This window comes from Nestor notabilis, unplaced genomic scaffold, assembly GCF_000696875.1.
Source record: "Nestor notabilis isolate BGI_N333 unplaced genomic scaffold, ASM69687v1 scaffold1930, whole genome shotgun sequence".
Lineage (NCBI taxonomy): Eukaryota > Metazoa > Chordata > Aves > Psittaciformes > Psittacidae > Nestor > Nestor notabilis.
In genome coordinates this window covers 46,333-70,161 of record NW_009911356.1, presented here as the reverse complement: position 1 = coordinate 70,161, position 23,829 = coordinate 46,333, and the positions used below count along the sequence as shown (strand labels likewise).

At 35.5% G+C, this 23,829-nt stretch overlaps 1 protein-coding gene across 1 annotated transcript in view; it reads left to right on the top strand.

Annotated features, from left to right (window-relative positions):
- AGTPBP1 (ATP/GTP binding protein 1) overlaps nucleotides 1–23,829 on the top strand; it is a 45,681-nt gene that overhangs the window by 12,464 nt on the left and 9,388 nt on the right. The window contains exons 9-23 of the mRNA XM_010014201.1: nucleotides 622–830; nucleotides 1,266–1,443; nucleotides 3,647–3,744; nucleotides 4,750–4,866; nucleotides 5,528–6,237; nucleotides 9,670–9,753; nucleotides 10,031–10,117; nucleotides 10,208–10,356; nucleotides 11,903–11,990; nucleotides 12,611–12,755; nucleotides 15,102–15,255; nucleotides 15,977–16,157; nucleotides 17,616–17,745; nucleotides 18,074–18,205; nucleotides 19,756–19,932. Of these exons, the coding sequence (XP_010012503.1) occupies nucleotides 622–830; nucleotides 1,266–1,443; nucleotides 3,647–3,744; nucleotides 4,750–4,866; nucleotides 5,528–6,237; nucleotides 9,670–9,753; nucleotides 10,031–10,117; nucleotides 10,208–10,356; nucleotides 11,903–11,990; nucleotides 12,611–12,755; nucleotides 15,102–15,255; nucleotides 15,977–16,157; nucleotides 17,616–17,745; nucleotides 18,074–18,205; nucleotides 19,756–19,932 (2,639 nt within the window). The remainder of the gene's footprint in view (nucleotides 1–621; nucleotides 831–1,265; nucleotides 1,444–3,646; nucleotides 3,745–4,749; nucleotides 4,867–5,527; nucleotides 6,238–9,669; nucleotides 9,754–10,030; nucleotides 10,118–10,207; nucleotides 10,357–11,902; nucleotides 11,991–12,610; nucleotides 12,756–15,101; nucleotides 15,256–15,976; nucleotides 16,158–17,615; nucleotides 17,746–18,073; nucleotides 18,206–19,755; nucleotides 19,933–23,829) is intronic.

The window sequence follows — 23,829 nt, the reverse complement described above, 5'->3', positions numbered from 1 at the left end:
AGGGAAAGAAAGACTTCCTGATTATTGTCAGTATTCTGTTTTGTGAATTGGCAGTTAAATTTTTAACATTAGGGAGAGAAAATAAATGTTGAAAAATTGTGTCTTTCAAACAGGAAGTCTTGCACTTTTATTTTGAGGTCTTACTCAGTCCTGAGGGGTTTTGACATTGCAACTTCCTGCACTTTATAAGTAAATCTTTTCATGAAACCACTAATCTCTGGTATGTAGAACCAGTTGTCATACCGTTACCTGGTATTGCAGGTTGAAATATCATATCAAATACTCACATCAAATATCAGTAATAGTTGCTGCAAAACTGTATGAATTATAAGTGTTAAGACATTTGTTTCAAATGTTGTATCTACACAGTGTGTGTGGATAGATATCCTGAGAAAATATGTTATTCTGAAGAATATAGTGTAGACTCCTGGCCTCATTTGTTCAGTAATTTCTGGTTAGGTTGATGTAAAACTGCTAAGCATGACTAAAATACTACTTTAAATGAAACAATTCAGTTACTTCGGTAAAAAGAATAACTTTAATATTGATTCGAAAGTAATATTGAAGTCATTAAGCAATTTTTAATTTTATTTCCTAACTTTTTTTTTTATTTTTGTAAAGAAACAAATGCCAGGAGAGCAGTAGACAGAGGATACGTGCAGGTGCTTTTAACGATTTATGTTGATTGGCACCGTCATGATAGTCGACACAGATATATGCTGATACGTAAAGGTGTTTTACAGTGCATTAAAAGTGTTACAAACATCAAATTGGGAAGAAAAGCATTCATTGATGCCAACGGGATGAAAATTCTTTATAACACCTCACAAGTAAGTTTATGTCGGTTGGATTTTTGTGGTGTTGGTTTTGCCTCCTTGATTTAAGAAACAGATCCTTACCTCAAATGTGTCATAGTTCTATGATATTCATGTGATACCTGATAATGCAGTTAAAGATTATTTTCTGTACTTGACTAAAGTGGAATGAAATAGTAGAGAATTAAATTAATATTTGCTATTATTTGTCTGTAACTATCTCTGGGAGGGGCTGTCAATCTCAATTTTTAAAAATGTCTTTTAATTTCAAAGTTTAAGATTTTAAAAATTAATTTGAGGTGGTTGAAATTCTTCTGGCCTTCAATGAAGACATTAGTAAAATTTATTTTAAAAGAATAAGTGAGTTCTAGAAATCTGTAAAACAAATGAAGTTTGACTATTAGTTTGGGAGACTATTTTCTCTTTTCTTCATTATTTTCCTGTTAATAGGAGTGCCTTGCAGTAAGAACTCTTGATCCCCTTGTGAACACATCCAGCCTAATAATGAGAAAATGTTTTCCTAAAAATCGTCTTCCATTACCAACTATTAAAAGTGCTTTCCATTTCCAACTCCCAGTTATTCCTGCCAGTGGTCCTGTGGCTCAGCTGTACAATTTGCCTCCTGATGGTATGGTAATTTTGTAATATTTTGTCTTTGAGTATGTTTGACATTCCTTTGTGTAAAGTGAAATCAATTGTAGTTATTGGTGCTCTGCACTAAAGCTTGGACTCTGAGACTCTTCTCAGATAGCAAAGAGTCTGTGGCTGTTAGTGTGGAGCACCAATTTCTAATGTTAAGTTTTAACTGATGAATATTTTATCCACACGTATGTGGTTGTGTTTCTGAGAGACAAAAAAAAAAAGAAACTAAAATGTGATTTTCATCAAACTCTGAAGTGTACGCTGTACATACTAGCCTACAAACTTAAATGGGCTCTCTTTTTAACTCGCATATCATATACATTCTTCCATGTGATATGTAATGTAGTGTACATTCCAATTTTTAGGCATATATATTCCTTGATTTCTTTCTGTTAATCTGATAAATTGGATGTAGTGAGTTTTGATTAACATACTTTTTGAAGCACTGTTTTTTAATTTATTGTGGTTATTCATTCATTTGTATGATGAAAAAAGTAGAGCTTTCTTGGATTGTTGCATACTCTTAGGCAACACTTGTCTGCAAAGCATTTGTATGCTGCTTTGTATGAAATAGATTCATCCATATGTGAGCACCTTTCATTATTTTTGGATAATTAATGTTTAATGCGTTTTCAGATATGGTGAAACAGCTTGGTACCTGGGTAAGCAACTGATGAAGTTGCTGTCAGAAAGTTACTCTAAAATAAAGAGTCAAAGTCAGACTTTTTTGATATTTTCTTATTCAAAATGTCTCCTGAAACAAATGTGGTAAGTCTGAAAAAGACAGCTTTCTGACTGAGTCTGACCCAGCTCATATGGGTCAGACTCAAATTGCAGGAATTCAGAGTTTGTTTTGCCTCCAAAGTTAAAAATAGATTTAGAAGTGTGTTCCAAAACTCACAGAAATTAAGCCTCTGCTTAATACAGTATTTTTTCATATTCCATAATATGTCTTTTGAAGTAGACTACTGATAGTTTGGGGTTTTTCAGTAAGATTGTTATCTATCAAAAAAGTGAAAAACCTAAGGAAGTAGGATACGTAGGATTTTCTTTTCAAGGAAAACTTCTGTACCAGAAGACAGGTAGTATGTTGGGGTGGGTACTGCTCTGAGTTTCTTAAAACTATAATGTTGTATAATCAGCATTGTAAAAGCAATATGTGTAACCATTCTGAATACACTAGAAAATCAGTAGAATTTGTAAACATCCCAGTGAGCCTTTACCGTCAGTAAAAGGCTGGTTGTCAACCAACAAATTTCCTGCATGGAAAACACTCTCAGAAAACATAACAAAAAACCCCAGCATGGGGTTTCTAGAAAAAGATAAAATCTGCCACTAGTAAGCAGAGTATCTGCCAGAACAACCAGTTAATGCCCAATTTCACATGTGAGGGAGTTAGTTCAATTCTCATCAGTAATGTAAACAGATAGTTTGCTTCTTGTTTTTCTTTGTTAAAGAAAGAGGAAGTCCTAGATCCTTCAATGTACTTAGTCTCTAACTCAAGTAGATATTAGTCATTAGTGTTCAAATAGTTCCACGTCTAGAAAAATAACATCTTGCTGTATGTTTTGGGGGTAAAATTTGGTTCCCAACATGTCATACTAAGCAGTTGCAGTGACTACTCTCCTTGGGTATTTTCCTTACTAGGCCCCCTTTAAGCAAGACAAAAAAGGTGAAGAGGGTGCTTTGTCCCACTGTCCCCTGGTACTGAGTCACTACTGGCTGGTATGATTAAAAGTTGCTAAGACATCAATTATTTTTGGATGTGGTTATTATTACTTACTTTGGGAAAAGACATGAGAGCCATCTCATTTCATGCTGTCCTCAAGCCATACTGAGATATTCTTGGCACATCCACATTGTGAAGTATTTTTAATGGCCATCTCCTGACTTGCTGGAGGTTCTTTTGGGTGTTCTTTGATTTTTGTTTTGCTTGTTGAAACCAGAGATCTTTGTTTTGACTGAAAACTGTATGGAAATGTACTAAATTGAGTCTGCAGTATTATCAAACAAGCGTTTGTTTTTTTTTTTTAAATCTGGTAACATAATTAATATTTACTCATTGGTTTTCACATTGGTTTTTTTCAAGTGGTAAGTAAAAAAGAGAATAAACCTAGAACATAGAAACTTTTTTTAACATACGTATTAGATTAAGTGTATAATCTGCCTTAAAACTTTTTCTGTCACAGTGGATGATGTAGTAGATGAAAGTGATGATAACGATGATGCAGAAACAGAATCAGAAATTGAAACTGAAAATGATGATGACAAGGACCGACATTTCAAGGTTGGTATGACAAAAAATTAACCAGGGCATAACAGGATTCTGGTGATTTGGTTTTGGTTGTTTGTTTGTTTTTTTTTTTACATTGCTTGAATCATGCATATAGCCATATGTTTTCAGTGTTAAAATGACTTTGAGAAGATTTTCAGGGCAGCTTCTAAAATTAAAAAAGTTCCTGAAATTTGAGGTGTGTGTTTCTTGAACATAGCATTTATTGTTCAGATTGTTTGAAGATTTTAATCAAAACCTGTTTGCTTCACACTTAGTATGACTGGAGTACAGTAGAACAGAACTGCAAACTCTTAGCAGTATTCTCTTTACAACTTGTATTTCTCTCAGCCTGCTCTTCCCACTTCAGCTGCTCAGTATGTAGGAGCTGCTCTAACTTTTTCCATCATTCTGGACTGGGATTGACTAGGTCAGTGTTCTAGCAAGGTAACATTGAAGTTCATCCAACTGTAGAGGTAGAGTCCAGAACTTGCACTGTTGTATCACTTTGGAAAATCATTGCTTCCAGTCAGGACATCAAAGGACATTTAGTCAGAACTGCCTTATTCTGTATTTTTATGTTGCATACATTCAGAAGTTAATTGAATTGTCTGTCCGTGGACTGGGATGACAAATTATATTCAAGGCTGTCATGAGCCCTTATGAAGGGAGTATCTTCTACAGGAAGCACTTACTCCTTCATCACTGCAATCAGATGAAATCTTCACATTTGACGTTGCAATATTTGTATTATGCACATATCTCATGTAGTCTGATGTCCGTGCATAATACATTTGGATGACAGCAAGAAAATGGAGATGTTTGTAATAGTTCTGTTGAAATGGAGGCTTTGGCAGACTAATAAAACTGAGCTACTTAAAAAGTGCAGTTCAGCTAGTTTTAAAAGAGCGATATTCACCTTTTAAAGCACGGCCATGACAGGAGTAAAAGGGAAATATAATTATTTTAGAAGGTTATTAATTCTGGATGCAAGATTAATTTGTTCTGGTGCTCTTTCAGAATGATGATATTGAGACTGATATTAATAAACTGAAACCTAGACAGGAATTGGGAAGACCCTTAGAAGAACTGAAAATGTATGAACAATTCTTTCCAGAACTTTCAGAAAACTTTCAGGTGAAGTATAAAGTATATGTTTCCTAGGGCATTTTTCATCATGATGGGTTGTCTCTGGAATACACTTTAATTTTTATTTTTTTTTTTTTTTTTATGTGTGGATAGTTCTACTAGCCAAAAATCAAGAGTCTGAATGTGAGAGTGTTAAATAGTTAGTTAAATGTTACGGGTTTCTTTAATCTGAATGAGAAGGGGACTGTGGGCAGATTAAAAGGAAAACTTCTCTGATGTCTAATTATGACATACAGCAAAAAGTAAGAAAGAACAGGATTTTTGACAAAGATTCATTGTATTAGGTATTTCCATAAATGCTGTGCACCTCTTTAAAGTAGTTGGTTAAAATATCTAAGGAATCGCATTGAGATGATAATTTGATACTGATGAACTACATGTTTATCACTTTGACAGTATCTTCTTCTAAAAGCTGAATCTTCATTGCTATGTTTCTGTAAGTTTAAAGCATAACTGTCATCTTTTAAATTACACTTATTTGGACTGTTGCAAAATATCTCAGAAACAATGAAAGGTTTTTGATATAAATGAAACTTTAGGAATGGTGTGTGTTGTTTTGGTGGAGGTTTTTTGCGGGGTTGTTTGTTTTTGTTTTTTTTTTTTTGGTTTTGTTAAATAGTTTTATTATTTTCCTCTTTTATTTTTCAAGGAATGTGACTTAGTTTCCAAGGAACCAAAGCCTTTTGTACCTGATGCAAATCTGAGTGGACCTATTGTTGTCCCTACAGCAGGAGAGGAGCACTGTGCTGAAGCAAAACAGTCAACAAAAGGAGTTGCTTTGAAGGAGAGCAATCCTTTATTGACAGAGGAATACAATAGAAGGCCAGCTTTTCTGGAACTACCAAAGAAAGAAAGTATCAAAGACAGTAGTTTACATCAGCAAAATGATCAAAGAAACCTATCTCCATCCTGCCAGTGTCTAAGCCAAGAAATTGTGAAAGGCTTAGACAGAATGAGTTTGCAGAACAGTGCAAAAAATGATCAGTATGACGGTACAGCATGTATAATAACAAAGGAAAGCAAAACTGGCCTTACCACACTTGCTTGTAGTAAACCTTGTGAACATGTTTCACCCTGTGGAAGTAGCCTCTTTGAAGGATCATCTGTCCACCTGGGAAAACTCTGTTGTACTGGTGTGGATTCAGAGGAGGAGGATTCCAGATCTAGTTCATCAGGGGAACAAGTTATGCTTGAAGTTTCTGATGTGTCACCAGTTCATGACTGTGATCTTTATATTGAAATGGTAAAAACCACAAAGTCTATTCCTGAATATTCAGAAGTGGCCTATCCAGATTATTTTGGCCATATTCCACCCCCATTTAAGGAGCCTATTCTGGAGAGGCTATATGGGGTGCAGAGGTAAGTTACCACACTCATTTTTTGTTGTTGTTTTCATTCTTTTGAGAAATAATCTCTAGGGTGAGATTAACAGGCACATATATAATGTTTACTTTGGCATCTAAACTTAATTTCAATGAAAAGCAGTTTGAAGGTAGGTGAGTAGGCATTGGTCAGTGCAGAGCCATAAACAAGAGCACAGTCTGATTCTGTAATTGTTAATTCTGTAATTCAGTTTCAATCAAGGTTTAATTTATAGTTGCCCTTTCTACCTTCTCACTGCCCACCGAAATTCTGCAGTTTTTAAGAGAACAAAACAACCCACAAAAAAACACAGCAAACAAACCAACCAATCTACCTGAATGGTCCCTTCAAGTCTTAACAAAGATAAGACAGTTAATAGTTTAAAGATATTTCAGCTCTTCCCTTTGCTAACAAAGGTATCTTTCACGAAAATGTAGTGGGAAAGATTAAGAAATAAATACACTTAAATGTCTGTTTTTAGTGTTTGCGGTATAACAGATTTTAGAGGTAACAAAGGATGAAGATGCAGTTTGTGTTAGGTCCGACAGAATGACATGCAATAAATACAGAATAAAAAATAAACCACAAAAAACAATGCATCAACACACTCACTTCTGCCTTCTCTAAGAGGTAATAGAAGATGATGGAAGGTGATGTGACTTTTAAGAATAATTTGCAGGGATAGTATGAAGAGCTGGCTCGTATGCATAGTAAGTTCTAAAAAAAACATTAACGTGTTTGCAGAACATGTAAGAGTAGGTATGAGAGCTTGTCGCTTAATTATTAGATTGAATGCTTTCAGCTTTATAAATTTAACCAATTTTTATGAGATTCTTCATATTTACATTTAGGTATTAAAGTGATTAAGAGATGAAGTGTCTTTAGGTTGTCTAATTAAAATTCTTCAGCTGTTTCACATGTGTGTGTAAAAAGCGATTTTTCTATTGAAATGACCAAGTGATGAAACACTAATGATACAATAAATGTACCATTACTAGAAGCACCATTCAGTGTTGACAGAGAAGAATCTTCCCTATAAGCTTATTTTTTAGAAAGATTCTGATATAGACGAGAGATAGCCTTGAGTTAGAAATCACCTCAGAACTGCATTTTAAGAAAATCTTGCAAATTGTAGTGATGGTTTTGTAGTACTTAATAATTCTGAATCTTCCTGAGTAAAACTCAGCAAAGCCAGATAGAATTTGACATTTTGATGCTTGTTCTTCGTAGATATAAAGCACTATATTAATTCTGACTTTTAACTGCAAATCCACATGAGTGTTTATACACAAAACTGATTTCTAAACCATGAAGGTAATTCTAGAGTATATTTTATTTTAACTTGAAAATCTCTGATTGTTGTGTCTTCTATGTTGAAAGTAACTTTTTTAGGTCTTGTGTGAAACAAAAATGTAATATCAGATAGTATTGCTAAACTTGAATAAAAAATCCTGCATCACCTTTTTAAGGTATGCTGTTTCAATAATTCAGTTTTCTACAAATGACTCAGTCGCATTACTGCAATATGACAAATTTCTGAGAATGGAACCTGTTTATAAAAGGCTTAATCTTTTTAGGAGTTTATAGTTTATAGGGAGGTGGTGAAAATTAATTTTGTAGGAGACATGCAGAAGCTTTTCAGTCTTCTACAAAGCTGTGTCTGAACTTTGGCATTCGGTGGGATTTATGTTCTCTTTAATGTAAGCAGTTAGTTACTTTTTGTCAGCCAAGTCTTCTTTAGAAAACAAATGGTTGCATTAATACATCCTTGTAATTTAAGAAAATGTTGAGGAGGGCTGAGGTGGGGTATTTGTGGATTTTCTTTTTACTTTTGTTAGACAGATGTGATGTGGGATTTTTTTTTTTCAGTGTTGCAGTATACTAAGAGTTGCAGTTTTTGAACTCGTGCCTTGGAGTGCCTTTGCCTTTTCATTTACCTTCAGTAACATGTAATTTTCACGAAATGTCTCACCCAATTATTATTGTTTAGAAAAATGTAATCAAGAATAACTGAAGTGTTTTATATTATTCTACCTTTTAGGAAAGAAAATTATAAGTTTGGGGTTAAATTCCTACTTTTTTCCATTCCTGAAATTTTAGGTTGTTTTTTGCTGTACACTTTAATTTTTGATAATCATCTCACACTTAGAAGTGATTACCAGTTAAATCAGGATCCACGGAGGACTAATCTGTAAACAGAGAGCTCCACATCAAACCAGCGGGTTTTTTTATATTTTTCATTTAGTTATCTTAAATAGCTTCTCTTTCATCTTGATTTTTGGAACCTGAAAATGTCAGCTACTGCTTTTCTTTTTCATGTGCATCTTGAATGCCATTTCTTCTTTTCTTTTGCCTATATTGATTATTACTATGGGTTTTGAATGCCTAATATTATTGGATTTTGTCTTGGCAAAACTCCTGGGATGATAGGAAGTATTATGACCCTTAAGAGCTGAGGCACACTGAGATCTCAGGAGTTCGGTAAGATCAAGTGCAAGATCAAAAATTTTTAGTTTTGCCCTGAGCTGAACCTGATCAGATAGATTGTGGTGAGTCAGCCTCTACAATTTTGTCAGTACATTAGACTTGTGACTTGTTTTCCAGTTTTAATTTAATAAGAGGTACTGGAGTTGTACACTTACCTTCTTTTTATCATTTGTTAACAATGTTTATTTTAATTAAATGGGGAATTTCCAGCCTGAATGTACTTTACTGCTCTGTTCTTGTATTATTCATTGTTAATCTGCCTCCTTTTCTTCTTATTGCAGGTGCTGTGCAAGCTTTTCCACACAGCTCTGCCACTATATTTCATTCTTGAACTGCAACACATTCTTACTTTTCCAAACCAGGACCTAGATACTGCCAGTTGTGCAATGGTTTTATGCTCTGGATAAACATACACCTGACATTTGGCTGACATCACCAAATTCACTCTTACTTGTTACCTAGTCGATAAGTGAACCTAGATCTCCAGAGGTGAAAAGCTAGTGCACTAATACACTCATTGTACAACCTACTCTCTAAAACTTTAATTTTAGTTATGGTAGGACTCATTTAAGTTACTAATGTTATAAAGTGCTGTCCTGGATTAAAGCATTAACATAAGTAATGTTTGAGTAATTTGTGCTTCTACTATAAAGTATGAAATGGTGCATTTTTTTGCATAAGATAAACCCCAGTGGATTGTATGCATGAAAACTCAGTTCCCTCACATACAAATAGTGGACTCAGTCAGCTGTGAATGCAGGTGTTTAAACTTAAGAACACTTGCAGTTTGTGCACATAAGTGGGGGTGATGCTGAGATCTCTCTGAAAATCACTATCTTCTTATCAACTTTCGTTGTTTTCATTGTTGTATGTGGCAATTCCTCTTCTGTAATTGGAAACAGTATTCAACAATTTAAATGAGAGCTCTGCTTTTTATTGTAGGACAAAAATATCTCAAGATATTGAAAGACTGATTCATCAAAATGACATTATAGACAGAGTTGTTTATGACCTTGATGATTTGAGGTAAGTTTTTACCCTTCTGAAAACAATATTCAGTGAATACGCTAAGCCTGTTCTACTTCCTCTGTGATATGATTTGTAATATTTAAAGCATTTATTATGATGGACTTCAATGAATGTTTAATCTAATGTAATAGTGTTTCTCCTATCCACGCTGTATTTAGAGAGAGGTTCAAAATATTTTCTGAATTACCTAGTTAGGGCTAAAATAAACTTAATGAGTTTTTTTTATTTAAGTTTGTTCATTTTGGTCTCTTTTTTTTTTTTTTTCTGCTCACAGTTGTTTAGTACCAGATGAAGCAGATGTTTTGAAGTTTAATTCCAAATTTGAATCCGGAAACCTGCGCAAAGTTATTCAGATCAGAAAGTAAGATATTTCAACTCTTTTTTTTCCACACATAAGGCCTTTTATTTCTGCTTCTTAAAAAAAGATTTATTTGGTTTTGTTAATCTTTAGAAACGAGTATGATCTAATTCTGAACTCGGATATAAATAGCAATCATTATCATCAGTGGTTTTACTTTGAAGTCAGTGGAATGAAAACTGGCATTGGTTACCGGTTTAACATCATCAACTGTGAAAAGTCGAACAGTCAGTTTAATTATGGTAAGATACATTTCCCATACTTTTGACAAGAAATATGCAGAAAAATACCTGTATTAGACAGCTCAGCTGTTTCCTCTGCCCTGAGATCAGCAGTATATTCATGTTGTCAGATCAGATTCTTTTTTAATAGCATTACTAGAAAATGTTTTGACAACTTTCAGTTGAAAAGAAAAAAAGTATCTTAAAACAATGGCTGTCAGTTTTTAAAATGAAATTTTGTTGTAAGGGAGCAAAAGCAGAAGAAAATTACTGCAGCTGCCGCTATAGTTTGTCCTAAGACCATTCATTGGGTGGTGGTGGAGAGGGGGGTAAATACGAAAGCCTGTTGATCCACACAGGCACAGGAAAAATGACAGCTGTCATCATTAATCCGTTTCTGAATAGAGGTGTATTTTCAGATGTGAAAGTAAGCGGAGACATTCTCAAACTGTATTGTCTTATTGATTGGAAGAGAGGCACATTATTTGAGAAGGGAAAGTAAGTCTCCTTTGAAATGCTGGGCATCGTATGTGACCCTTGCAGTCTCCAGCGAGTAGTGCTTGCTGCTTGTACCTCATGCAAAAGTACTGTCTTAGTGAATATGCCTGTCTTCCACTTTGTCTGGTGTGTGTGTGTGTGTCATTCAGCTTAAAACCATTTGGTTTGTGAATTATTTTTTTTTTTTTTTAATTTTGTTTTTTTTGGTTTTTTTTGGCTGTTTTTTCTGGTACATGTCCTTAAGAAGGAGGAAGAGAAGCTCCCCTCTCCCCATGCCAACCTCACTCTTCTTGGGACAGAGTAACACCGTATTCTTGTCATAATTGTGCAATTCACATCGATAAAACCCAGAATACCAGTTAGTTTGGCCAGTAATAAGATGCTTTTAAATTATTTACTAATCTTCATCACTTACCTTAGATCTTCATCCATATGTTGCATATACTTACTTCATAGTTACTTTTGGTTTTGTTCAAGTACACAGAAGCAGTAAATGGATTTGGCTATCTAATTTCTAAATAATGTTCAATTAATACGTATTATTTCCTGCTCTAACTTCATATTAATTATTCACATTAAATATATTCTCAAAAAAATACAAACTTTAAAGTTACTGTTTAAAAAATATATAATTGTCCTGAAATATCAATTACTTTCCAGCTATCTAGGTGAATGGCTAGTAGCAACTTTTTATATTCTCTTTGGAGTTTTTTGGTAATGGTGAGTTGGATGGAGTGGGACCCAAGGCTTCTTGTAGATTACTATTCATGCTAACCACAGCTTTCATTTAAACATTTCATTTTTGTCTGCCGTGGGTCTGATTTGTTTTTTCTTCCTTTAATTTATTATTTTCTGAAAATTAGGATGTTATGAGGGAAGAAGGGGGGAAGAATATTTTGTCAGCTAATTGAAGGAGTGTACAATACCCAGTCATTCATGAATATACTCTATGATAGTGAGTAAATGAGTATAGGTAGTTTGGAAACTCGGAGTGTTGATGTGGCCTGTTACTACCAAGATCTTGATGCTTAATGTTATGTATTAAAGTGAAATGTAATTTTTCTTCAAGGTATGCAGCCCCTCATGTATTCTGTTCAAGAAGCATTAAATTCTCGACCATGTTGGACTCGTGTTGGGACAGATATTTGTTACTATAAGTAAGTACCCCAATCAAACATGCAGCAAACACTGAAGATTAGCGTGAGGTACAATTTTTAAGGAGAAATGTTTGCTTCTGAGTTTGATAATTCTATTTTAGTAGTTCTGTTGAGAGCAGAGTTTTATTCCTGAATTACTATTTAGAACAACAGAAGTGATCAAAATACGTAGGATCTTATTTTGTTAGCATCATGCTAATATTTAAGCTGATCATCTTTTGACACTTCTGTCAGATATTGCTTAGTGTTTAGAGAAGCTTTTAAGGGAACGTATATGTGCATGTTTACTTGAAATCTTAATAGTGACTTCTAGTAATACAGATCACAGGCTTCTACATTCTGTGGAGAAATCATTGTACAGCAATCCTGGAACACAGGATGAGATGGTATAGCATATCCATGCATTACCCTCCTTGGTCAGTATGAATGAATGTGTATCACTGCTATAATAAAGTATCCTTACAAAGGGTGGTAACCACTGTTTTGAACCTGTATGTACAGAGAAGAAAAATACAATCACTAAAAGTCTTCCTGGCTCTTAAAATGTGTATTCAGGAATAATCACTAATTAAAAAAAAATAAAAAATCTGATCTGTTTATTACCTTTATTTTACTCTTAGGAATCACTTTTCAAGAAGTTCAATTGCTGCTGGAGGTCAGAAAGGAAAATCTTATTACACAATTACATTCACGGTAACTTTCCAACATAAAGATGATGTCTGCTACTTTGCTTACCATTATCCATATACATACTCAACTTTAAAGGTAAGAAGGTTATGATCTGTAACCTAGAAAAATATTTGTACTTTTGGGCAATGTGAAACGTAAGCATTCATGAGTGAATTATCTTACTTATTTTTATAAAGGTCAAAATGCTCTTTAAAATGGAGAATTTTCATAAAATAATAGTGTTTACACTGGTGAAGAGTATGCGTTATTTTAAAGAACAGTCCTCGGAAAAATAAAATGGATACTTGCAGGCTAAATGGGCTTTCTGGGAATTGTAATTCATAATTGAATGGAAACAGTGCTAATTGGATGAAGCACTTACGTTTTGGTCAAATGACTCATATCCTGCTGTTCTACACATACCTCTTCATAACTGACGTATTCAAGTTACTATATTTAAGACAATTAGAGACATTTTTAGGATAATGAATTGGCTTAAGAAGAGTTTTGAAGCTTTTAGCACTGAGCAAAACTTTTGGCTGGAATGTCTGCTGGTTGTTTTGGTTGTAGCAATAAAAGTGAACTTGGTAATTCAGTGCAGCAGCACTGAATGAAGCTTTTTACTAATCCGTACTTTCTCTTGGAAGTGGTACCTGTTAGGAGATGTTATAAAAGGCTGCTGCCTTCAGCAGCTCTAGGGCCTCGCAGTTCCTCTTGCCTGGTTGCTGGAGCCCAGACAAGGGACCTGGGGGTCTCTGTCCCAGACTGGTAGACGCAGCTGCTGCTTTCCTGTTTGCTTCTAAGTTCAGCCACTAGTGGGTCTGTGTGTCCCAAATTGAGAGAGACAGACACACACACACATACCGTTGCACTTCCCTCACCCTGCAGCACGGCTGGCTACGCAGACTGGCACAGACAAGGTGCTGCCTTCAACAGCACCTGTGCGTAACACTGCCAGGGCTTGCTTAAAAGATAATTGCAGACACCCAAGTCCCTTTCGCCTCTCCAGCTGGTAAGAATTGCTGTTCACTAGTAAAAGTACACACTCACCCTCTCTCTAGAATCACAAGCACAGGCACATTTGTTGATGACTGTCATGGCCCATCTGTGCTAAATCCCTGCCTGAATTCCATCTCTCTGACCTGCTGTGCAGGCCTCCAGCTTGCAGGCTAGTCTAGCCTGATGCTCAAGAGCAAACAGAAGTCTGCACCTGCACACTCGGCTCACGTGGACTCCGCACTCATGGTTCCCCTCAGATGCCAGCATGGACTGTCTGCCCACTTGATAGCCCTACTTCCACGTGGGGCCTCATACTCACTGGGTAGTCCACGTTGAAGTTTGTCAGCCAATTGCACATGCACCCCTTCTGCACAGTAGCTTTGGGGAAGGTGCATATGATTGCCTCTGCCCCCAGCAGCTGGTACCAGGTACACTGGGTTGTAACTCATGGCCTTACTCTAGGTGCTGGCACTGAGACACCCTCCCGTGCTTCACGTGTCCTTCTCACCCTAGTAGCTCAGTTTGGGGGAACATACTGTTCTTGCCACAGTGGCTGGACACCAAGATCCTTATCTATTCCAGTACCTGGCACCGAGGCACCGTCTTGCTTTTGTTGACACTGCAGACTGAAGGGTGCCTACATGGCCTACAGCTTCAGCTGCGGGCACCAACTCTGCTTGCCAAAAGTAGCTGCACTTTGTACACGAAGTCTGTGGTACTCACAGTGATGCTCCCAAGGAGGTGTGGCTTCCTCAGTTACTGATGCTGAGACATTTGCTCACTGCAGTTGCTAATCTGAAACCGACTCACACTTGTTAGTTGCGCCTAGTCCGCAAAGCACTTGCATGCACAGGATCGGATGAGGCTGCACTGAGAGATAACCAGGCACAGACTGTAGGGATCAGGTGTGTAAGTTTTTATATAGTCCCACAGGTCTCTCTTAAATATCTCCAATCCTTATGTTCTTGTTTTCTGTTTGTCCCTCGTGTGTCCCTCTTCAAGGCTTTGCCTGTAGATTCTTAATGGGCCTTCAGTTAGAGACTTGGGACTTTGGTCTTTGCTATTGTTTCTGTTATGTCTTGTCTACCAGGATTGTTTCTCTTCCTGTTTATTGCTTCTCCCATTACTTATTATACTTATTATTTCAGTGCAAAACTGAAAAGTTCCTGATCAGATAACCTTAATGAAGCAGAGGTTCTTACCTTCCACATACTTTTATGGTATCATCTGGTAGAGAATAAAATACCCTCTGTGCCTTCATCTTCCTTGAAGCAATTGGAGAAACAGACTATAAAGACAAGTAGTCAGAGGTGTAAAGAATGATATTTCATAGTCAAAATTATGATCAAACTTTAGAACAACAAAAAGAAAGATTGATGGAATACACTGTGATATGTGACTGCAAAAGATTTAAAGTATTTTTTCATTATTTTTGGGATGAAGATGCATCTTCAGAAGCTGGAATCTATGCACAACCCTCAACAGATATATTTTCGACAAGATGTTCTCTGTGAGACTCTGGCTGGCAACAGTTGTCCCTTAGTCACTATTACAGCCATGCCAGAGTCTAATTACTATGAACATATCTGTCAGTTCAGTAAGTATGGCTCTTGTTTCTCACCAACTGAAAATAATACACGACTAGCTCTGTAAGAAAAAAATTAATATTAACTGTTGTGCATCATAAAATAAGTTTAATGAATTTCATTAAATTTAGAGGTGTTAATATTCAGGATTGCTTTGTATTTAATCTTTATTTGTGGTAGTCAAATAAGGATATTTATATCTGGATATGTAAGAATATATATATTCATACATTTTTAATTAATTGCTGCATTTTGCAGGCAACACTTCTTGGAAAAGAATACCTGACTTCTGAGTATCTTTTTTCTCCAAATGCTCACATTATTTGTTTGTCAGAAAATCTTTCACAAAGCCAACATCTAACCTACTGCAATTTGAATACTTTAGTTATGACAGCATTCCTGCTTTGTTCCTTCAGCCCAGTGTTTTTCTTGACTATTGAAAAAAAAATGATCAAAGTCATCATATCGTAATTGTCAGCTTAAACTAGTTATGACTGTGTAATTGTATGATTGAATTTAATGCTCCATTGTGAAAGTTCTGTGATTAGCAGTCCATGTAACAGTATTCTGGCAAGCTCTATCAATAATACTGATTTTCAATAATACTCAACTCCCAAATACTGTATTTTGCATTGTAATAAGTGAAACTGACTGTTGCCTCTTTTGTCAAATAACAAATGGTTTACTTAGGCTGAATCTTTTTTTTGCAACATCTATGCATACTTCTTTTAGGGAATCGTCCTTATGTTTTCCTGTCTGCTCGTGTACATCCTGGAGAGACTAATGCAAGCTGGGTCATGAAGGGAACGCTGGAATACCTTATGAGCAATAATCCAAGTGCCCAATGTTTACGAGAATCCTATATTTTCAAAATTATTCCCATGCTCAATCCAGATGGTGTCATCAATGGAAAGTAAGCATAAGTTTACTCACAAATATGTACCTTTACTACTGAGTCTTTGCCTCTGTTATTAAAAAATGTAAATAAAAAAAGTCCAACCTAATCCCAGAAACACACAAATACAATACTTAATACGAAAAAGCCCACACTTAAGAATTGCTAGAACTTTTCAATTTTTTGGCTTTTTAAAGGCAGATGCATTGGTAAATTAATTTCAGTTTTATAAAAAGTATTTTCAGTTGTTCATGGATGATAATAATTTCTATGTGATTTTACATGACATTTTAATTGTCTGAATTACAATCTTTGATATGTGTAGAATGTTACATGAGAGCACAGCTGCTTTTAGGAAAAGCAAAACAAGTTCATGGTTCTCATGAAAAAGAATAGTTCTTGTATCTGAGACAGCTTTTTACGTAATTTTTCCTTTTTTTTAAATTATAGTATTTAGAAGGCTGTTATGGAAATGGATGTTGTCAAATGTTATTAAAAGGGGGAAAGTTAATAGGTGTACAAGAGAAAGGGTAAGAATATCCTGATTTAAAGTTACTAATAGTAATTCTTTGACCTTTCTTAATGAACTCAAGGGGTATTTCAGAACCTTTTGATACCATTGTGAGTTCCTTCTCACCTAGTTATGGATAGTCTTTTAAAATACTTTATGAACAAAATAAATAATAAAAATCAAACTAATTATACATTTTATTAGAACCATTTCTTCATATATATGTAAAAACGTGCATATAACATAACACCTGGAATTAAATAATTCAGAATGCAAGTGAAAGTTTTTAATACAGGGACAATTAAATCTGTCCCAGCAAAAACAATCTTAAGATGAATGTACTGAAGATGACTGCCTGAACATGAATTTCTGCAACTTTAAAATTTCTTGCTGATAGTTGACTGAATAAAGAGATGATTTTTATTTGTTTGCTGGGTTTTTTGTTTGGTTGGGGGATTTGGTTTTCTTGGTGTTTTTTTTTGTTTTGTTTTGGGGTTTTTTTTGGTTTTTTTTTTTTTGTTTAGTTTTGTTTTCTCACAGCTACTTGTCTCTTAACAACTTCATGTTTCAAGTGTTAGATTTCTGGTTGACATTAGTGTTTTTATTACAGAGGCCAAAACACCAGAACTGTAAAGATAACATATATTTTAAATTACTGATTTTGAACTGGTATTTGAATAGACTCACAAGTCTATAGTTTCAACAGCAAGTCATTACAGGAAACATTACAATTGACTTCATATGAGAAGCTACTTCTAATTTATTTTTAGCTTTTTTAATAACATAACTTAAAAAAACCCCAAACACTTACATTATTTGGCATGTTAGAAAAACTGGTTTGTTTCTTACCAGACTCCTTCTGAAGAAGCAGTGGTGACAAGGAAAACTTGAGGTGGGGGGGAGGCTTATTTAAAAGTATGATAATACAGACTACATCATGCGTTTTTCCACCCCCCCCACAATAGCCACCGTTGCTCTTTAAGTGGAGAAGATTTAAACAGACAGTGGCAAAATCCAAATCCAGATCTGCATCCCACTATTTACCATGCTAAAGGGTTACTTCAATATCTGGCTGCTATAAAACGTTTACCTTTGGTGAGTATGTGTGTGTAAGCAATTCTGAATCTTTTTAACCTTGTTTATGTAGCTAGTCTGTAAACTAAACGTTTTAATATAGTCTTGTAAGCTGTGTCTTGGAGACTGGGTCTTCTGCAAACCTTTAGATGTAAGTCTGTTTCCTTTGCAAGGATAGAAAATTAAACCTTCCTTCAATGAATTCTATGGTTTTTGTCTTAATGCACAGTTAATTACGTAAGGAGCTGTGTTACAGTATAAATAATTTTTTTTATTTGTTCTTCTGTTACTTCTGTAAAATACTAATGCCATATACCTTGACTTTGTGTTGCTAAATGATTTATTATAGGTCTATTGTGATTATCATGGTCACTCTCGAAAGAAGAATGTTTTTATGTATGGCTGCAGTATCAAAGAGACAATGTGGCACACTAATGTTAATGCTGCTGCTTGTGACCTGATGGAAGACCCTGGTTACAGGGTAAGTTTGACATTTATGTCTTTTTTTTTACTTGGCATGAATTTGGAATATGCTTTTCAAATAACTTTCCTATATTATTGTGTGCACGTAATGACTTTATAGCATAAGCAGACTTACTTAGAATGATCTCTTTTCAGCTCATAAGTGTACTTGGAACTATTTTGAGAGCTTTAACCATTGTATACTACCACAACTAGGGATTATATATTAGTAGAGTGCTTCATTTTGGGAGGTCTTTGTACCAATCTGTGCTTCCCCCCCCCCGCCCTTATCAGTGTTACCATTATAGTAAATATATGGAAAATTTATTTCTGTGCATTTGTAACTACTGGATGAGAAAAGAATAATTTATGCATGGCAAGCAGCATACTAGCAACAAGAAAATAAAAATACTGGATTGCTCTAAGAAAGACAGACTTAATTTTGTGTATGGAAATAGGGAAGGTTCCTCTTATAAATATGTGTAATTAAGGCATGTACCCCTAATACGCATACATAATAAGCTTGCACAAGCAACATCCACCACGTTGTATAAGCTTCAAAAAATTCCAAAATTTAAAGAATGTGTTACCGGTTTCTTCTGTCCCATAGAACTCCACTGCCGCCTTGTGGCAAACGTAAACCTGTGCGTCCCAATTGTAAAATCCCGTGGGGTTTTTTGGAAGATCCAAAGTTAAGCTTGAAAAGCGTGAAAATACACGCGAAAACATAAATTCTATTTGTCTTCAGTTGTCTTGTGTAATTTCCTGGGTGCTGAGTCTGTTGCCATTCTGCTGCTCAACACTTCGGCCTGCACTACCATAGCACGCAAAAGACAATAGTCAGTAAGAGTTCTGGGAAAAAGCCTTTGGGTTTCAGAAAGGCAGACTGAAATGTTTGGGCAAGCTTATGCTGTTGATGTGCTACTGAACTAGTAAATTCAAAGTGGCCATGTGTTTTGGCTCAACTGATACAAATAAGAGCTGGAAAGAATGAAATAATTTAGCATTACATACATACATTTGTATAACTGTTTCTTGTATTTTTCCAAAGCTGCATTTGTAACTTTGAACTTTGATTCACATTCTTGAAGTTAAATATGCACCTAGTACTTTGCTAAATGTGAATGAATTTTATGTATTGATAAAATACTGCCTGTCTTAGGTCTGCAATTTGGATTGTTGAAACACTCTAAAACTGAATTTAATTAATTATATGGGATATGAAGTACACTTAATTAGAAAAATGTTAGCTCACGGAATTTGGAGGAGATGGTTATCACCTGAAGAATTGTTTTATATCCTGATTCTTACCCATATGACTAACACTAAATTTCAATGACTGAGTCTGAAAAAGATCATTTTAATAAGTAGGAAGTGGCAGACCTGTTGTCACTTGAACACACTGGGTTTTGAAAACTCCAGAGAGAGAAATGATTTAATTCTTGTTTTCTTAATTCAAATTGCAGCAAAATTTTCTGATAACAATTTGTGATTTGCATATTCCCCTAACCCCTGCTTTCATAAATGGAATAAAAGAATCACTGTATATTTCAAATTGCTGTCCTGCAGGTACTCCCCAAGATCCTGAGCCAAACTGCCCCAGCTTTCTGCATGGGCAGCTGCAGCTTTGTAGTGGAAAAGTCCAAGGAATCAACAGCGCGAGTTGTTGTCTGGAGAGAGATAGGAGTACAAAGGAGCTATACAATGGAAAGCACTTTATGTGGATGTGACCAGGGCAAATATAAGGTAAGAAAATACATCAGTTAAATTGGTCTTGCTTTATAATTTCTTTCATTTGGATTGGTGTCTTGTTCTGTAACCCTGCTTGCTTGCTTTAAGCTTCTAAAGCTTTTTCTCAGATCTGTGTGCACTAATGTTGGAATGGAATTGCATAATTTATAATATTACAGATTGCATAATAGTCTTCATCTGTCACATAACCACCCTCGCCCCCATATGTTGTGCTTATTGGCTGTTTTAACAAGATTAATATTAATTATTGCTTGTAACACGTAAGTATGCATGTATTTAAAAAAATCTGAACAGCTCTTTCCAGTAGATTATTAAATTGATTAGTAATAAATGCCAATACTAGAATAAAGATTTCCTTTACACATGGGGAATGGCTGTTCATGGTTCTTCAGCAGATATTTAGTAGTGTCCCTTGCAGAATTTTCCTGTGTAGTTGCAGAAACAGGCTTATAAATCAAAACACTTTCATACCAGGTTACCAGAACTACAAATTATACATATTTGAGCTCATCATGGTTGTTTGGCTTCTTGACTTAAAACTTGTTTTCAATCTGTCTCCTTCAAAAGTGCTAACAGAGCTGAATATTTGAAAACAAAAGGTGACCCTGCTTGTAGTTTCGAAGAAAGTATTTGTAGGGGAAAAAAGGAGAACCACTACCCTAGCATCTGATCTTCAACTTCTGTCACTGGATACAAATTGAAGCAAGTTTTTAAAATTAACATTTGTAGAAGAAGTCACAGTTTGCTCTGCTCGAAAATAGTTTAGGAATGCTAATCAGGCAAATGACCACATCGTCAAATAAGGTGCTTGGCAAAAAGAGAGTCAGAAGGCTGGGATCAAGAAAGGGCAGGGAGCAGAGCAGGAACAAAACGGAAATCCCCAAACAGTTGGAACAAGGTGTATTTAATGTATTAATGTACGCTCCAGTGCCCAAGCTTAACTCCTGGACAGAAGGAAGATGGGTATTTTGCCAGGAATTTCAGTAGATCTGTAATTACTAAATGAGTTAATTTTGTCAATTAACAACAGGATTCCTGCTTTTGTCAGAATATGCCATTATTCCTCAGATGACATCATAATGGAGCTTTAAAAATGATGACCCGTCAACTTGCTCATTGAAACTTCCAGAATATTCTTAAACATGAACCTTCATGGCTTTAGCAGTGTTGCTACATAAAGTTCTTCAGAAAGGTGAATTGAGGATGCTTTGTGGACAAACTTTCAAATGCTTAGCCCGCAAAGCCCTTCCTCAGTAAGGAAGGGGAAAAATGGCTTAATTCTGTGGAAAAATTGTCTACTTAAAAGGGAAGAACATTCTTCTATATAATATAAACTAGCTGTTGACATCACATTTTGGTTCTGTCATTCGCTTTATTTCAAATAAAACAATTTGTGAGGTCTTAGTCATCCTGTGAACATACTAGAAAATTTTTCATCTTTTCTTCATTGTGATGAAATGAAGCTCAGACTTATTAAGAAAGTGTACCTAAAAGGCCAAGATGAGTAGGCAGAATATGAAAAGAGCAACACTTCTCCAGTGAGAAGGTCAAAGAGATGAAAAGGTGCAGTGTCGTTTTTTTTTTTGGCTTTTTTTTTTTTTTGGAGGGTGTGGAGCCAGCAACTGTGGATAAACTTGTGGTATAAATTAGGTGACACGTTTCATAATACATTATTTCAAAACACAGATACAAGTTAAACTGTAGCAGTTCCCTCCCCTCCTGCTTCCCACCCCAGAAGATATGAGGATATGACAGTTCAGATTTGAGGGACTGGACTATGTGTTTTGTGTGAAGATCTGAAGTACATTCCCTGTCTTCTTCTGGTTTGCATCATCACTGAATTTTGTTCATATCACAAAGGGGATTACTCAACGATACCGTTCTATGTGAAAGAAATGCTGAGGCTTTGCCAAAGCTGGATAATATCAGAACATCAATTTTTATTCTTTTATTTTACTTCTGGAAACAATCTTGTTTCAAGTGCTTGCGTGGGGTCTTTGTAGTGCATTGAAAATTAGTGCGGCAAATACTGGTTAGTCATCTGCAATTCAAGATATTGAAAAGCAAGCGTTCAGATGAAAAGATGCACCAAGATGTCCTATGGAGGATAATTAAGATGCCAGACAAAAGAACAATTTCTTCAATAATTCAAACAACCTGAGAACTGAAATCAATGGGAACATTGCTTAATTAAGTTAATTGAAAAGATTATGTGGCAATTATATGACGCACATGGAGGGAAGACTTGAGGAGACAATGATTCAGTCAACAGACTTTGTCCATTACTATGCTTCTTCAGTCTCTAGATTTTGAGTTCTCAGAAATTACCATATCTTTGTGGCCTTTGCTGAATAAGAAAACAGAACAACAAGATGATGTGTTACTGTCCAACTGACTTTGCTGAATCTTTGTATGGCTGTTATCAATTTATGAAGTAACATGATGGGAATTTTCTTCTCAATTTGAGGCTGCAGTCCATTGTGCCTTTGATTTGCATCTTTGCTTTCAGGTAGCAAAGTTCATCCCAAGACACTCTATTCATGTATTTTCATGATATGCTTAGTAAGGAAGACTTCAACCAGACATCTAAAAAGTTAGTCTAGAAAAAAGACAGTTGTATAAAATGTAAAGAAAAAGGAATAAAATTCGGTGCATGTTAAAAAAAAAAAAGTAAAAATAAATAAGGCAGTTACTTACATAAGCTTTGTGCTTCTAAACAATGCTTGTGACTCTTAAGGAACTTCAAAGGCCACAGTTAAAGGTACTGGAACAGCAGTTGAAGGTGATTGGAAGATCAAGAAGAGGAGTCTAATGAAGGCTTTAGTGAAAATGAGGGTCCCTTAGGGCAACTGTTCATTATTATTTCCTGAAACAGAGTTTGGGTCTGTTGTTTCATGGAAGTGAAGAGATTTGGCTGATGGAAGAATAACAATGGATTAAGAAATTAGTTTTTTCTCAGCTGTGTGGCATTACATGCTCCATTATGATTTAAAGAAGTAACGGAAGCAGATCTGTTTTGGCATGGGCTTTTACCACAAGTATGTAGGCCTTTCAGTATAGTAAGTTCAAACTTTTATTGTCCAGAAGTTTCACGGTTATCCACCTCCAGTTGGAGGCATTTAGGTCTCCCATTAGTTATATCCTCTTTCTGCTGTGCTGAAAATAGCAGCCACGGAACATGCACACGCTATTTACCTTTCTAACAATTGTCTTTGCACTTTCATACTGTACTCTTGTCCGTTTTCGACTTAGATACACTTCTGTTACATTGTCTATAAGGAATCTGATAACTAATGATAACTTCTTCAGCAGCAGATGAAGTAAATGATTGGAAAGTTTCTGAACCATCAACTTGTGCACATTAGTAATCTGTGTAACAGTGAGATTACTGTTACCCTTCTTCCTCTTCTGCGTACTTGTTGCCTCTTGTCCTTAATGTTATTTTAATCTTTTTGGGCCAGGGACTGTGTCTTCATGTGATTAGCATAGTGGAGCCCCAGCTATGACTGGGGTCTTCGAATGTTTCTGACGTGCAAACAAATACAAAACAAAAACATAAAATTGGCTTCTGTGGATAAGGTACTGCACTGAGAGTGAGGAGAACTGATTTCTGTTCCCAGCGGGGTCAGTGACATGCTGTGAGACACTGTGCAAATCGCTTCAACCCTCTCTGCCTCCATTTCTCCATCAGTAAAGTGAGGATAATTCTTCCTTTATTAATAAAGTGCTTTGAAACCTACAGCACAAAAGCATTATAAAAGAGGTAAGTAGTATTACTGTTAACAATAATACTCAAATATCCAACTCTTGTTCACTGCTAACAGGTTTCTGTGCCATTTTGGCTGCAGGATGGCCCTGTTTAGTATAGTGGATATAGCTTTAGCATTCCTG